At 39.2% G+C, this 15,284-nt stretch overlaps 1 protein-coding gene across 1 annotated transcript in view; it reads left to right on the forward strand.

Moving 5' to 3' along the window:
* The window catches only part of SELENOI (selenoprotein I), a 48,882-nt gene extending 39,293 nt beyond the window's left edge, over positions 1 to 9,589 (forward strand). Inside the window, exons 9-10 of the mRNA XM_011738044.3 lie at positions 4 to 186; positions 2,662 to 9,589. Coding sequence (XP_011736346.2) covers positions 4 to 186; positions 2,662 to 2,760 — 282 coding nt within the window. The 3' untranslated portion in view covers positions 2,761 to 9,589. The remainder of the gene's footprint in view (positions 1 to 3; positions 187 to 2,661) is intronic.
* The last annotated feature ends 5,695 nt before the right edge of the window (positions 9,590 to 15,284 follow it).

Genomic DNA, 15,284 nt, shown 5'->3' on the forward strand with positions numbered 1-15,284 from the left:
CAGTGTCAGCTGATTGTTTGCCAAATGAGTAGTACCCGGTGTCCAACTTTGAATTGGTTGCTGGTTCCTCTCTTCTTGGTTGTCTTAGTGGTAAACCTAGGAGTAGCCTCTTACGTTGAGAGCATTCTCCTGTATACATTAACAACGGCTTTTACTCTGGCCCACATCCATTATGGAGTACGAGTGGTGAGTAATCTACAGCAAAATTGGTTCAATTTGGGTCTTATAAATGGAACCAATAAATGCCTCCAAGTAGAAAGGAGGCAATGGAAAATTTTAAAAAGAAAGTAGCTTATTATAGTAGCTGTAAGGGTTTTGGGATATTTTCTAAATTTTGGATAATATCCAGATGTTTAATTTCAGATATTGTTTCTGTAATGAGTATATTACTGTAATTACAAATGATTTTAAGGCTGGATAATTATTGTGAGGAATTAGTTCCTATTGTAAGTGGGTATGTATAAGCCATTTTCTTGGTGAGTAGAGTTGTAAACTGTTTGAGCCTTTAGTTATATGGGATCAGATAATCACATTTGTTGATTATCGATTTCTTCACTTGCTTCTTTAGCTTTAGGGGCATTTTTATTGTTCATTAACAACATTTGGAAAGAAACTATAATTGGTTGTGTAGTGCGTTTTCCCTCCCGCTGCCCAGTTTGCAGCAATTGTGGTGAGGGAGATTAGAATTTCAGACTGAAGGAAGACTTTTGCGTTATTTGAGGTTTTACTTCATGTGTGTTATTCTTGAGCCCTCATCAGCAAAATTAATAAATAAGGGGGAATATAGAAGAAAAGAGATTTTAAGAAATGTTTTGTAAGCTTGATATTTTCTTCTAAAACTAATTTTAGGAGAATGGACGAATACAGATAAAATGAAATCAAACAGAACCATTTGGTTTTTCTTTCACTTAACATTCTTTTCTAATTATTTTACATATTTTAACATAGGCTGTGCAGTATTCCACCAAGGAGATTACTTAATAATGACCCTGCGCAGCACAGTTAGTCATTTAGGTTGTTTCCAGATTTTCACCATTATAAATATTGCCCTAGGCTGGGTGTGGTGGCTCATGCCTGTAATCCTAGCACTTTGGGAGGCTGAGGCGGGTGGATCGCTTGAGCTCAGGAGTTCGAGACCACCCTGGGTAACATTGCAAAACCCTGTCTCTACAAAAAATACAAAAAAACTAGCTGGGTGTGGTGGCACAGGCCTGTAGTCCCAGCTACTTGGAGGGCTGAGGTGGGAGGATCACTGGAGCCCAGGAGGTCAGGGCTGCAGTGAGCTGAGATGGTGCCACTGTGCTCCAGCTTGGGTGACAAAGTGAGACCCTGTCTCAATAAATAAATAAATAAATAAATAAATAAATAAATAAAATAAAAAAAGAAAGAAAAAAAATGTTGGTGTAAACAATCTGGAATATTTTTGTTTCATTTACTTTATTTTCCGAGGATAATTTCATAGGAATGGGGTTGTGACAGGGTATTCACACTTTTATGACTCTTCAGACACTTCTATTTGGTGTGCTTGTTTTGAAAGGAACCCTGCTGTAAATCCATTTGAGAAACAAAATATCTTCTGTATTTTCATACACAGTTTTTAAGTGGGAGAGGCAGCTATCACACTTGATAACAACTTTATACCTTGCATATGTTGCTAAACTTGGGCTTTCTTCCCTTAGTGTTTCTCTACAAAGTTGCCCTCATTTGTTAGAACAAACTAGATACAATTGTTAAGGAGAAAAAAGCTGCGATGAATTGTGATATAAGACATAATTATTTTTGTTTTTATTTTTACAAATGTAACCTTATATGCCTTATAGCAACACTCTTGGGCCTTTTTCCTGATATTTCATCAGTATATGCATGGCATAGAATATCCATTTGCCAGTGTCTTTTTAAATTGTTTTCATTTACTATAGCCTTATAGAAGCATATCTTTAGAAAGCTACAAACATACCAAACCAAACCAAAATACACTTTTCTTTAAATTACAAAGGTACTACATTTTCATTAAAAACCTGGAAAATAAATAAGAGGCTAACTGGAAAACAACTTAGGATCATCTTTTTTGTCTGTCTTTGTGTTCTTTTACCATGTCTACAACTTCTGGCCAGAAGTTAAAACTTGCTAGGCCACACAAAACATTCACTTTAACTACTGAAATGTAAATAATAGGTATCAAGTAAATGACATGCACTTGCTGGCCTTTAAGCTCTTGCCTTCCCAGTAGAGATACCCTAACTAATAAAGCCTCTCCAAATTCATAGATCTAGTTTTCTACTATTTCATTGGGATTAGGAGTGATTACTTAGAAATGTTTAGCAAGCTGAATATTTAGTCTAACTATAAATGTTATTACTTGATCTAGATACTACAGGTCAACTAATCCTATAGTTTTTCAGATTTGGATGTGAATTTGAGTGCTCTGGAGGGTTCTGAAGTCTGGATTTTAGTTCCAAGTCCAAACTTTCCCAGGGTAGTTCTAGTACTCCCATTTAGCTGTCTAGCTCTATAGCTGTCCTACTCCAGAAAAACCTTTTCAGTATTTCTCATGATTTTTGCCATGTCAATAAATTGTTATCTCTAGGGTAAATTCTGTGTGCTTTTAAAAACACAATAAGGTACGTATTTGTCACTGTCTCATGTTCTGATTTTTCACAGGTAAAGCAGCTGAGCAGCCATTTTCAGATTTACCCCTTCTCATTGAGGAAACCAAACTCAGATTGACTAGGAATGGAAGAAAAGAATATTGGCCTGTAATAATCTTTCTTTGGGCAGAAAGAAGTACTGTAAATAAATGCTTGTAAATATTTCCTCCATCACCATTGAACTAGACTGATCTGCTTGACAGACGTGGGATCTCAGTATGTTACTTGGATAGCAGGAATGATACATGTAATCTGAACTTGTGAAATTTTGGACCTACTAACTCTCAGCCTATTTTATTTTTTATAAAACTATGTGACATTTTGGTTGAGCAGAATGTACATTAGACCAGCGAAATGTTCCTAGTGGTTCTGACTTCATGAGTTTACAATGTTGTGATTCATGCAGGGTTAAAGATGCTTGTTTTTTTTTTGTTTTTTGGTTTTTTTTTAATACCAAAATTGGTTTCAGAACACTGATAACACTCAGAAAACCACAGTGTGTTTTCATATTTGGTACTTTGTAATAGTGGGAGTAGCAATAGTCCAAATCTAGTATAGGGAAAGGATAAAAATAAGTCACCTTCACCAAGAGATGCCAGTGATTACCAAACAATAGACAGTTGCCAAATACTGGTTTCCCTTTCCCCTGAAAATGGCTTTTGTCCTCAAATGGTAAGAGAACTAACACATTTAGCTAATATATATTTAGATTCTCTAGTATTCTAGCTCTCTTTATTATGGAACAGATCTTGATAAATGGTTTAATTTTCTCCTAAAGAGAAATAATCAGTTGAAAATTTGAGAATGGGTTGTAATTATAGCTCACCCATTGGGATGGTTCATTGTTTAGATGTGGCATTTTCCCCCCTTCAGCTGCAGGTTCCTGAGATTTGGTGCCTGTGAGCTCTGATTGTAGGAATGCATGTGACAGTCCCAGTCTTATGATAATGACTTGTGAGGAATGCAGATAAAAGTACCTTGTAAGATAAATATAAATTGGAGTTAGGAATTTCATGAACCTCTCTATGACCAAAATTAATTTTTTGATTCACTTTGTCTGTCTGTCTGTCCTTCCCTTCTCTCTTTTTTCAGGGTGGGGTGCTGTGTTTTTTATTTCATACGAGATAAAACAGAGAGAAATTCTGACTTCCCCAGCTTGTCCATTTCCCCACTTGAAAACTTTTGATATATATGCCTTACTGAGTACATGCCCCCTTTAGTGTTACTATGACTTGGAGTAATTTCTGAGGTTTACTGACAAACATAAAAATCCCTTTAATTTTAGTGTAGTTGTTGTGTAGACCATATTTTTTCATGATGTGGATATTCTGTTTCTTTTTTACTTTGTCTTCATTTAATTTGGTGGTGGTGAAATTTACTTGCTGATTTTCTTTTATTTTTCACTGAATGAAGTTTGTGCTTGAATGAAGAGTGTATCTTAAACCTCCTTTTTTTGGACAGGCTGCACTTGGATAACATAGGCACCACTGTGTTGATATGTAATTAAATTCGTAACTATTTATGAATGTGACCATTGTTAAATTTAATTATAGTGTATTTCTTTGTTGAATTTCAGTCTGCTGCTTTGTAAAAAATAACTGCAATTGATGTTTCATTTTTAAAATTTATAAATTCCAATCATTGTCATTCAAGTTATTAGAAATGAGTCACAGCACTAGCTCGTGGTTCTATACTCATTTTTAAAAATTGTAAAGGTTGAGGTATATTTGGTGACTTTCTCTGAGACACAGATGAACGTTGGAAATAGATGAGAAATGGATGCAGAAAAATGCAGATAATGATCCCATGTTTGTTAATTGCCATCATGGAAGTCAGAGAATTAACCAATTAAGTGACGGTAACTATTTTTTGTATACCTTGTTCTTTGTGATCTGTAAAATTGAACTGAATAAAGTGTTAATTGGGGGTAGGGAAAAAGCTTTGTTTTAAGATTTCTAAGCTAATTATTTTACCATTTTGTTGGCCTTATACACAAGCATGAGATTAATCTGTATTATATAAGAAAAGAACTGATAAATGTTTATAAAATGACAGATTTGGACCACAGGATTTCTTGACCTTGTACAGTATAGTAAAAATACCCTTTACTTCTGGCATTAAGGTCACGTTCTATAGTTTGGGGGCCCTTTTACTTCAAAAGTGTGTTTCTGCCCTCTTTTGGTTGTATCAAATTTATTTGAAAATTGTTTTGTGCCATACTGTTATGACTTGTTTCCCTATGGTGGTAAAGAATGATGCTATAGTCAGTTTTATTGACATTGTTCGATGAAAGAAAAGTGGCTGTCAACAAGGGGAAAGTGAAATTGAGCAATTCACTGTTTCAGGATACTTGTGAATCTTTAGTGTACTGCAGACTCTTTTTCTTGTTTTAGTCTGCCATTCTTGAAAGTGCATCTTGAGAGCCCCCATTTGTTGTCTAGAGATATAGCAGCTGAAGCAGGACTTCATTACAGATAGCGGTGTGCATTTATGTCATGCCAATTACTACAACATTTCCAAAGTATGAAAGGTCTCTCAAGCTTATGCATGATATTGTGGGTGACTTCATGTCCCATTCTTTCTCCCCAGCATACAGTGTGAGCTGCCTTTTGGGGAGCAATGCCATAACAAGGAGCATCCATGCATGTTTTCTGTACTTTCAGAATAGAGTGCCTTAGCTAGGCCAGAGGGTCGTATTGTGTTTCTGCTGACCAAAGTTGCATATGCCGGTAAGAAGTGTCTTTTTAGGTTATAGTATTTTAAAAAGTCCTTTCAGGCTTATCAGATAATAATTCTCCTATATTTGAGGGGGGCATGGGATAAAAAGATTTAATAATACCTGGATAGAGAATGCTAATGCTGCCTTTTGTGATCCTTTAATATTATCCATGCTTTTCGTGCAGTACACAGTTTGACATTGCTACAGTTTACAGTGTCATTCTTCCACAAATAGGTAATTGATAGAGTTTATGGGTTTTAGTCTTAAGGATAATAGAGTGAATAACTTCCAAATAAAAAGCTAAATATTCCTCCTTGTCATTTTAATGTCATTATTGAAATACTTTTAATTCTAATTTTGAAAACAAAGCTAAATGCTGATTGTGGTTAGGATGTTACAGTACTAATACCATCATGTTATTTATTCTAATATAGAGGCACTGAGAGGAGGGGAGTGTATGTCTAGAGTTACCCCAATTCTGAATAGGTACCAAAAGATTATTGATTATGACCTGGAGCCTGAGCTTTGGGAGAATATACAAAGGAAAAAGCAGGCGTAGTTTCCACTTCAAAGGGAAGAAGGGACTTTAACATCCTGTGAATTTGAAATATCCTATGAATTTGAAAGTTTCCTAAGTGTGGTTTTCAAAGAACTGGTTTATTTTTGTAGTCAGTCAAAATGCATTTGGAATGTACCTTGCTTCCATAACAGACTTTGACTCTATGACCTATGAAGAATAAAAAGATAATCTGAAGGTGTTTGAGTCAGAGGCACTTTTCCCCTTTATATTTTATATAGAAGCCTATTTGTAATTCTTCCTCTTTGTTCTTCACCTGGGTTTCCTCTTAACTACCCACCACCTAGGAGAGAGGCTGCCCACTCAGGTCTTGCCTTGTTGCCCCTAGATGTTGCCACATTCAGACCTCCTTGATTGCCTTAGATCTCTTGACTAGTCAAGGACTGGGAACGTGCCAGAGGGAGCAAAGTAAGCTTGATGGGCTGGAACTTTTGACTTTGGGTCCCCAAAGAGCCAAAAACAGATACAGAAATCTTTGGTTGTGTTGATGCCTGTGTTCAGAGTGGCCTTATCTTGACCTCAGCTCTGGATTTAAGTACCCTATAGAAAATTTGTGAAGTCAGACCAGAATTTTCTGTGTCCCATGAGGTGTCTTTGTAAGGCAGCATACCCTTTCTTGAACACCCTGTGGGTGAATAACTTGAGTAAGTTAGCTGCCAGCACTAGAACCTTCCAGGAAGAATTTTAACTAGTATGCTACATTTGAAGCACTTTGACATGTACATTTAAAGTGACAGTTTTAAAAGTAAAATGGTGTTAAATCTCTGAAACTTGAACGTATGATGCTCTGGGCATTTTAGGAAGCTTAAGTAAATTTCTGATTTTCCTTTATTGATTATGTAACCCATGTGATTTGCATATTTTAGTTTTTATGTTTGACAGTGCTACAAATGACTGACATTGGCAGGCAGTTATTGTAGGGTGTGTGGTTAATCATGGTTGTCTAACTTTTCCAGAGAAAGTGGTGATATGCTTCTTCCTTGCATGGAGCTGTGGGAATTGGATTTGTTGGCTGTTCATTTCCAGTGTTTCTACAGTGCAGAATAAATGTAACTTTTTAAGCCTGCATGCTAGTAATATGCTTTGCTCTTTAGTAAACAAATATGCAAGAGATAATAATCTATTTTTTTTAAAGCAGGGATCTGCTCCCTATCTAGACAGATCTTTTAATGCATTAATATTTAGAGTAGCAAAAGAAGTTTTGCCATTTGTAGCTCTCTCACAGGTAGCTTAAGCGAGGGGGTTGTATTGCATATGCTTAGAGAGGCCAGGTTCCCAGAATTGGAAGGTGCCACATACACTGATTTTAGAATATTTTAACAAAGGCTTGTCTCTAGGAAAATCCATTTGGACCGCAGCAGGATTGTTCTGGTCTTCCACGGATCATTCATATGGTCTTTCTCTCCAGAGGATCATTCTTAGAAAGCCAGGCTAAATCAGAGTAGTGCTGTTTTTAAAGCATGTATATTGGATGATGACTATAGAGTACCTTAATACTGTGTTGAAATTGGAAGCAGACTGCTCTCTTCAGTAGCACATACTACAATTGAAGTTAGAGACAGTACTGAAGATGCAGGGAGTAGCTAATGCTGTGGATATTTCATGTCTCTTTGGCTAATACCTTCTCTTGAGCAGTTTCTATGAGTAGCAATTAAAATTAGAATTTATTTTAAGGTTTTTATTAAAATATATACAATTTGCCATGAATTCTAGATTCTGATATTCTTGACAAGCACTTTTTGAATATCTCAAAAGTAAGTTCTTGACCTGGAACATATTTAGTTAGTACTTGATGTCACTAACCAAGTTGTAGAAGGAGCCTGTTATAATTCTGCAAGATCTGTGAATAGCATTATAAATCTGGGGCAGGTGCGGTGGCTCACACCTGTAATCCCAGCACTTTGGGAAGCTAAGGCAGGTGGATTGCTTGAGCTGAGGAGTTCGAGACCAACCTGGGCAACATGGCGAAACCCTGTTACCACTAAAAATACAAAAAAATTAGCTGGACATGGTGGCATGTGCCTGTAATCCCAATTACTGGGGAGGCTGAGGCAGGAGAATCGCTTGAACCTGGGAGATGGAGATTGCAGTGAGCGGAGATCGTGCCACTGCACTCCAGCCAGAGTGACAGAGCAAGACTCCAACTCAAAAAATAATAATAAAAATAAATAAATCTGTTTAAATTACTGTTGTCTTTCAGCATTAGACTTTGAGTTTAATAACTACAAGTTGAGACTGCTCACAATATTAACTTTTTTTGTAGGTTATTTTGTTGTTTAGATAACTTGCCTCCCTAGAGGAGCATTCAGGAGATAAAGACCTATCCACATGTAATGATATAATCATTTCAAAAATGTGCCAAGAAAGCAAAATTCATTATTGAACTCTAAATTTCTGGGATTTTTTTTTTTTTTTTAAATAGCATTTTCTCTGGGTAAAGGGAAAGGCAATGAATAACTGCCAACATGTAAACTCCCTGCTGCTCACCTTCCCCCCGTCCCCCTCCATCTAACGTAATACGGTACATTTGTAGCTAGTTGTAGAAAAAGAAATTGGTGTCTTTCTCAGTAAGGTTCCATGCCCTGTCACTAAGAATAGGTGGCAGGAATCATGGCCAAATCAAATATATGAGTTGTTTAGCTTGGTCCTGTTGCAGTTGGCTTTCTGTAGTGTTCTGAAACAAGAGGACAATTCCATTCCTTCTCAGGAACCTAGAAACAACACCGCTTGAGCAACTGGAGTATGTTTGCTGCAAGCAGAATCTTTTGGGGAGAGGGAGAGTAGTTTAATTCAAGTAGTTTAATTGAACATATTAGTTATTCGTCTGGGACTTGCTGTGTTCATAGTAGCAATGTATGTACCATTTATTTTATCTGGTTAGGTGTGATGTGTGTATATGCCTATTTAATATGTACGCATATATTCTCTACATAGGTATGTATGATATATTCATATATACATGCAGTCCACTTGATTATCAGCAAAATGGTCAGCCTTTATTAGATTGTTTCTTAATGTGGACTTAATCTGCATGTGGCCCTTACTCTGAAGCCTCTTTCTGATCTGGAGCCGCAGTCTGTCTGCCAGTTCATCTCAGTCCTCGAGAAAGGCCCTTTAAATATGTCACTTCCCCATTTTCCTTTAACCATGGGTTTTGGGAGCCAGAAAGAGCTTTGAGAAAGATGACTGCTTCCACCAGGGTGGAGGCTTCCAGGTCTGCATGATGGGGCCCATTCCTGGCCAGAGGGTGGCTCTGGGAGCAGTTGTGCCACAGGCTTGCTGGGGCAGAACTCTTAACACTTGCAGAAACAGAGCTTCATGGCTTGCTTAAATTATTTAGCTGGAATATTTTGAAGTGTCAGATAATGTGATGTATAAATAGAGTATGCCGATGCATTTCATTGTTTTTGCATTATCTGTATTAGTGTTTCCCATTGCTAGCCCAAATAATCAAGACCAGACTGTTTCTTGTCACTGGATTCTGGAAGCCTTGCCCTTTCCACTGGATTTATGTTTATTTCTGCTGCTGTGAAACCCCAAAGTAATGCAGTAGGTTTTCATTGAAAATTGTTTAATTCTATTACTATTATTGATAATTATTTATTGTAATAAAAGTAAAAGTAAATAATTTTTAAATCCTTGTAATTGTTTTCAGATTGTCTTCTTTGTTTTCCTTGGTAGGTGCAAAAGGGGAGGGAGCTATGGGAGAAAACTAATATTCAGCCACCTGTCTCAGAGAATCATTGGTTATTTTAAAGCAAAACACTGAAAAGGTTTTGTTCTGTTTTTAGAAAGATCAGCCACTTGCTCCTGGGCATTTTGTGATCCTGTGACTTGCTTCAAAAGGCAGAATGTGAGGCAGATGGCAGTAGCAGCTTGTCATAGTACACTGCTCCTGACTCGCCCAGAACTGGGTGGTGGCAGTCTCTATAGTCTGATCATGATGGGGTCACACCTCAATTAGTTTGTAAGGTGGTTTCTTCCTCAGAAGCATTTTCCCATAGAAAGAGTGTTAACATATGGTATTAATTTTCCAGACAAATCCCATAAAAACCTGTTAGACCACACTTAGTACAACTAAATTACAGTACAGAAACTATAACTCCCATTACATGACATTGCTTCTGAGGAGAATATTTCCCATTTTTACATCGATCTCTCAGCTCTGGCAGTAGGCACTTAAAAAAATTTCAGGCCAGGTGCAGTGGCTCACGCCTGTAATCACAGCGCTCTGGGAGGCCGAGACAGGTAGATCATGAGGTCAGGAGATCAAGACCATCCTGGCTAACAGTGAAACCCCGTCTCTACTAAAAATAACAAAAAATTAGCCGGGCATGGTGGCCCGCACCTGTAGTCCCAGCTACTCGGGAGGCTGAGGCAGGAGAATCGCTTGAACCTGGGAGACAGAGGTTGTAGTGAGCTGAGATCGCGCCACTGCACTTCGGCCTGGGCAACAAAGCAAGACTGTCTCAAAAAAAAAAAAAAAAATTTCAGTAACAGGCTTGAAGACAGGAAGAAAATGCCCCATGTTTTAACCCAGGCTGTTCTCTCTTAATGCCTTTCCCTCCCGTGCTCTTGATTGTGGTAGCAGTTATTCCCTCTTATCTGTAAACCTCAAACACCTCCCAAGTTCCTGATGACGCGTACCAGGTAGATACTATGTAAGCACTCTTGGGGCTACCAAAACTTAAAAAAAACCCTATGCCCCCAAAGGGTCTTGCTCCTCTTCCCACTCTCATCTTTTTTCCTCTGTTCACAAATTTCCTGAAAGAAAACTTTACAACTGTTCCTTCAATTTTTCTTCTTTTCATTCTGAGTTTTCTTAAAACCTCCCAAAGTTTTCATAAAATGGCTGTTTCTTAGTCACGTTCAACTCTGCAAACTTTAAAGAGCTTTTTACTTTTTTCTAAGCCTTAGTTTCCTCATCTATAAAATGGGATTAATATACCACAATTACACTATGTGAAGGATTGAATGAGAATAATGCATGTAGGGTGTTTAGCATAGTCAGTGGACTAAGGTAGGTGCTTGGTTTCTACTAATATCTAGTTCTCTTTTTTCTTTGAACTTTTTTCTAAACCATGTGACACAGCTCATGACTTCCATGCCTCCTCCCCTCTCTTTCCTGCTTCATACCTTTTGAGGCAGTATATGAAGATGATGGTAAGGCAGTTCCCCAAATTAAAAATGAGTAAGATTGCCTTCTCAGAATCTAATTAGTAAAATTCACACAAATGGAAAGATAGAAATAACCTAAGAAGTGGTCTAAATGTTTGATGAATTTGTCAGCATCCCCACATTCCAATTAAGGTGAGTTAGTGTAAACTTATTGGATGTAGAATTAAGTGTGACTAGACTTAGTAAGATATAAAATCAAATCAGTTCATCCTTCTTTTTCTGAAAAAAGACTATAAAAGCTGAAGGTGAATGCCCAGGTACCTTCCTTAGCAAGGGAAGCCCATATAGCCAGATTTCTCAAAAACCTTCCCAGGGATGAGGGACTCAACTGTTCTTGTGGCAAATTATCCCCATTGTGGCCGGGCGCGGTGGCTCACGCCTATAATCCCAGCGCTTTGGGAGGCCGAGGCGGGCGGATCACAAGGTCAGGAGATCGAGACCACGGTGAAATCCCGTCTCTACTAAAAATACAAAAAAAATTAGCCGGGCGCGGTTGTGGGCGCCTGTAGTCCCAGCTACTCGGGAGGCTGAGGCAGGAGAATGGCGTGAACCCGGGAGGCGGAGCTTGCAGTGAGCCGAGATTGCGCCACTGCACTCCAGCCTGGGCGACAGAGCGAGACTCCGTCTCAAAAAAAAAAAAAAAAAAAAAAAAAAAATTATCCCCATTGTGAGCCTCTGAACCATGGCAGTCAGTCCTACAGATCAAGGGACTTCTCAGTCAGAGTTTGATCCCCTTCGTAGATCAGCCCACAGAGATGTGCTGGTCACAGGGCACGAAAACGCACACTGCCTGTGTGATGGTTGTACTTGCTAAAATAAATTCTATGTTTTTCTTTTGTGAGCTTGTTAGTATGAGCCAGCCAGTCTTTTGTATGAGTTTTCTTTTTTCTTTTTTTGAGATGGAATCTTGCTCTGTCACCCAGGCTAGAGCGCAATCTCTGCTCACTGCAATCTCTGCCTCCCGGGTTCAAGCGATTCTCCAGCCTCAGCCTCCTGAGTAGCTAGAATTACAGGCACGCACCACCACACCCAGCTAATTTTTGTATTTTTAGTAGAGACGGAGTTTCACCATGTTGGTCAGGCTGGTCTCGATCTCCTGACCTTGTGATCTGCCTGCCTCGGCCTCCCAAAGTGCTGGGATTACAGACGTGAGCCACTGTGCCCGGCCTGTATGAGCTTATTAGTATGAACCAGCATTGCCTACCAGTTGAGGAGCACAGTCTAGATGCTGGTCAGTCATCAAGGTGAATGGACATCACCTGGCTCCCTTCCCGAAGTCCCTCTCATCTGTAACAGCCCTACTTGCCTGCCTCACTCTCTTGGGGGTCTCCTGTTATTTCTCTTACAAAAACATGAATAAATAAGCTTTATGTTTTATTGAGTCAAAAGTGATTTATCTTTATTGTAAACATTTTTTTTTAATCTTCAGAGAATCTGAAAATCACCCATAAGGCCACCCCTGAGGGATATCGACTACTTTGTGGTGTTCCCCCTGTTTTTCTTGTGTACATACTGTCTACGTTTCAAATCAAACTCGGCTCAGGCTCTATATTGTGCTGCCTCTTCCCTTTCTCATATAATGTATCTTGGATGTCTTTCTAGGTCACCTTTATTCTCGTGTTAGAGAATCCCATGATTCCTTTATCGATTCCCCTATTGATGGATTTTGTCATATCTAGTTTTTTAATATTACAAGTAATTGGAATGAACATACAGATACATCTGTATATGTTTCAAAAAAATATTTGTTGAGCACATACTACATATCAAATATTGTGCTAGGTGCTATGTATACAATGCTGAATAAAACTGATGTAGTTGTGACCCCAATGAGCTATAACTAGATCCATGATCTCCTTGCGATGATTCTTTTAACTAGAATTGCCTAGTGAACGGATATGCTAATTTATTTTTGTGCATATACAAATAAATATGTTTTTATCTAGTTTTTTCAGTTTTTAACAATTTTCTAAATTTAACTCACTTATGAACTATTTACAAAGGAATTGAAAATTGAGCATTCATTTTCCCATTCATATTTAATCATAATTCATTCATACTTTCTGACTTTCTTGTTTAGTGGTTTTTCTTTGTTTCTTTGTTTGTTTGTTTCATTCCTTTGACCTCTAAAACCGTAGTTGTATGCCCCATGAAAATATTTCTTCCTCTGTCTGTACTTTGTTCAGTTTAAAAAATGTTTAGTATTTTAAAAAATTTGGCAGGCCGGGCGGAGTGGTTCATGTCTGTAATCCTGACACTTTGGGAGGCCGAGGCGGGCAGATCGCCTGAGGTCAGGAGTCTGAGATCACCCTGGCCAACATGGTAAAACCTTGTCTCTACTCAAAATACAATAAACATTAGCTGAGCGTGGTGGCACATCCCTGTAGTCCCAGCTACTCGGGAAGCTGAGGAAGGAGGATTGCTTGAACCCAGGAGGCAGAGGTTGCGGTGAGCCAAGACTATGCCACTGCACTCCAGCCTGGGCAATTGAGCAAGACACTGTCTCAAAAAAAAAAAAAAAAAAAAGGCAAATAATGGTTATATATGTTTATGGGGTACATAGTAATGTTTCAATGCATGTAATGTATAGTGATCAGGTCTGGTAATTAGCATATCTATCATCTCAAACATTTGTCATTTCTTTGTGTTGGGATTGCTCGATATCCTCATTGCTATTTGAAACTATATATTATTGACTACAGTCACCCTCCAGTGGTACAGAACACTAGAACCTGTCATTCTGTATCCTTTAACAAATCTCTCCCTATTCCTCCCTTTCCCCTTAATATTTCAATTTAAACAGTTAATAGATTTTGGCAAACTGTCCTCCTAGGAGGTCCCTTTCCAGCGGTGAGTGAAAGTGTTTCCCACACCAACGGAAAAGGTTTATTACATAATTGAGGCTCCCTGTGGGAGCAAAGAGGGCCACCTAGCTGGTCAGAAAATGGCTAGAGAGAGCCAGGAAAGGAGACAAGCTTGGGGCTTTTATTGCGGTTAAGGGTTGAGGCTGGGAGGAGGGTATCCAGTGCACACGGTTGAAATCTGCCAGCACCAAAAAGAGCACCTAGGCTTTTTTTTTTTTTTTTTTTTTTGAGACAGAGTCTTGCTCTGTCGCCCAGGCTGGAGTGCAGTGGCACAATCTTGGCTCACTGCAAGCTCCGCCTCCCGGGTTCACGCCATTCTCCTGCCTCAGCCTCCCCTGTAGCTGGGACTACAGGCGCCCGCCACCACACCTGGCTAATTTTTTGTATTTTTAGTAGAGACGGGGGTTTCACCGTGTTAGCCAGGATGGTCTCGATCTCCTGACCTCGTGATTCTCCCATCTCGGCCTCCCAAAGTGCTGGGATTACAGGCGTGAGCCACCGCGCCCGGCCACACCTAGGCTTTTTTAACAGCTTGCCCAGATGTGGAGAAGAGGGAGTGCTGCTTAAAAGCTGTCAGCAGCCAAGTATCAGCAGCAAAAAATGGAGTCAGATTTCTTATTTAAAAAGATGTTGGAAGTGGTATCGGGACAGTGTAGGGCCAAAGTATCTCACTGATCTCTTTTCATGGGTTTGTATGGTACCTTTGCTCTCACTTATCTCTTGTGCAACAGCTGATTCCCACTGACTTTCTCGTGGTATCCTACTCCCAGGCATAGACATGCGTATGCACACATACTTGTTTCTGTCCTTATGGATAGTGGAAACAAGAACCAGAACCAGGGTGAGTTTTTGGTCAGAGCTGTACCATGGCTCCTAGGAGAGTTTAATGCTTTAGGTTTCAACCAAAGGAGACAGAGATCTGGCAGAAGACCCTGAAGCCTAGAAGCAACTACCCCCACTCCTCCTACCACCACCACCTAGGCAGGTGTGAAGCAAGGATCCAGGCAGCTGCTGTTAGACTCTATAGCTGTTGGATGGTTTTGGCATTCCTAAACCTTACTACTGCTTGCAAACTTGGAAGAACTGATTTTAAAAACCCACTCCATTTGCCTCTGGGCAGTTCTTACTCACAAAGGGTGGATCTTCTTGGCCCCACAATTGTCTGTGGGTTGCACCATTTAACAGCTGAGAAAATGGCCCTCAAGAAGTTGTGACTTGCCCAAGGTGGCAGGGCAGGGCTAGGACTAGTACCCACCCTTTCTCACTGCTCATCCAGTGCCCTTAATTCCCCAAGGGCT

This window comes from Macaca nemestrina, chromosome 13 (assembly GCF_043159975.1).
Source record: "Macaca nemestrina isolate mMacNem1 chromosome 13, mMacNem.hap1, whole genome shotgun sequence".
In the NCBI taxonomy this organism is placed as follows: Eukaryota; Metazoa; Chordata; class Mammalia; order Primates; family Cercopithecidae; genus Macaca; species Macaca nemestrina.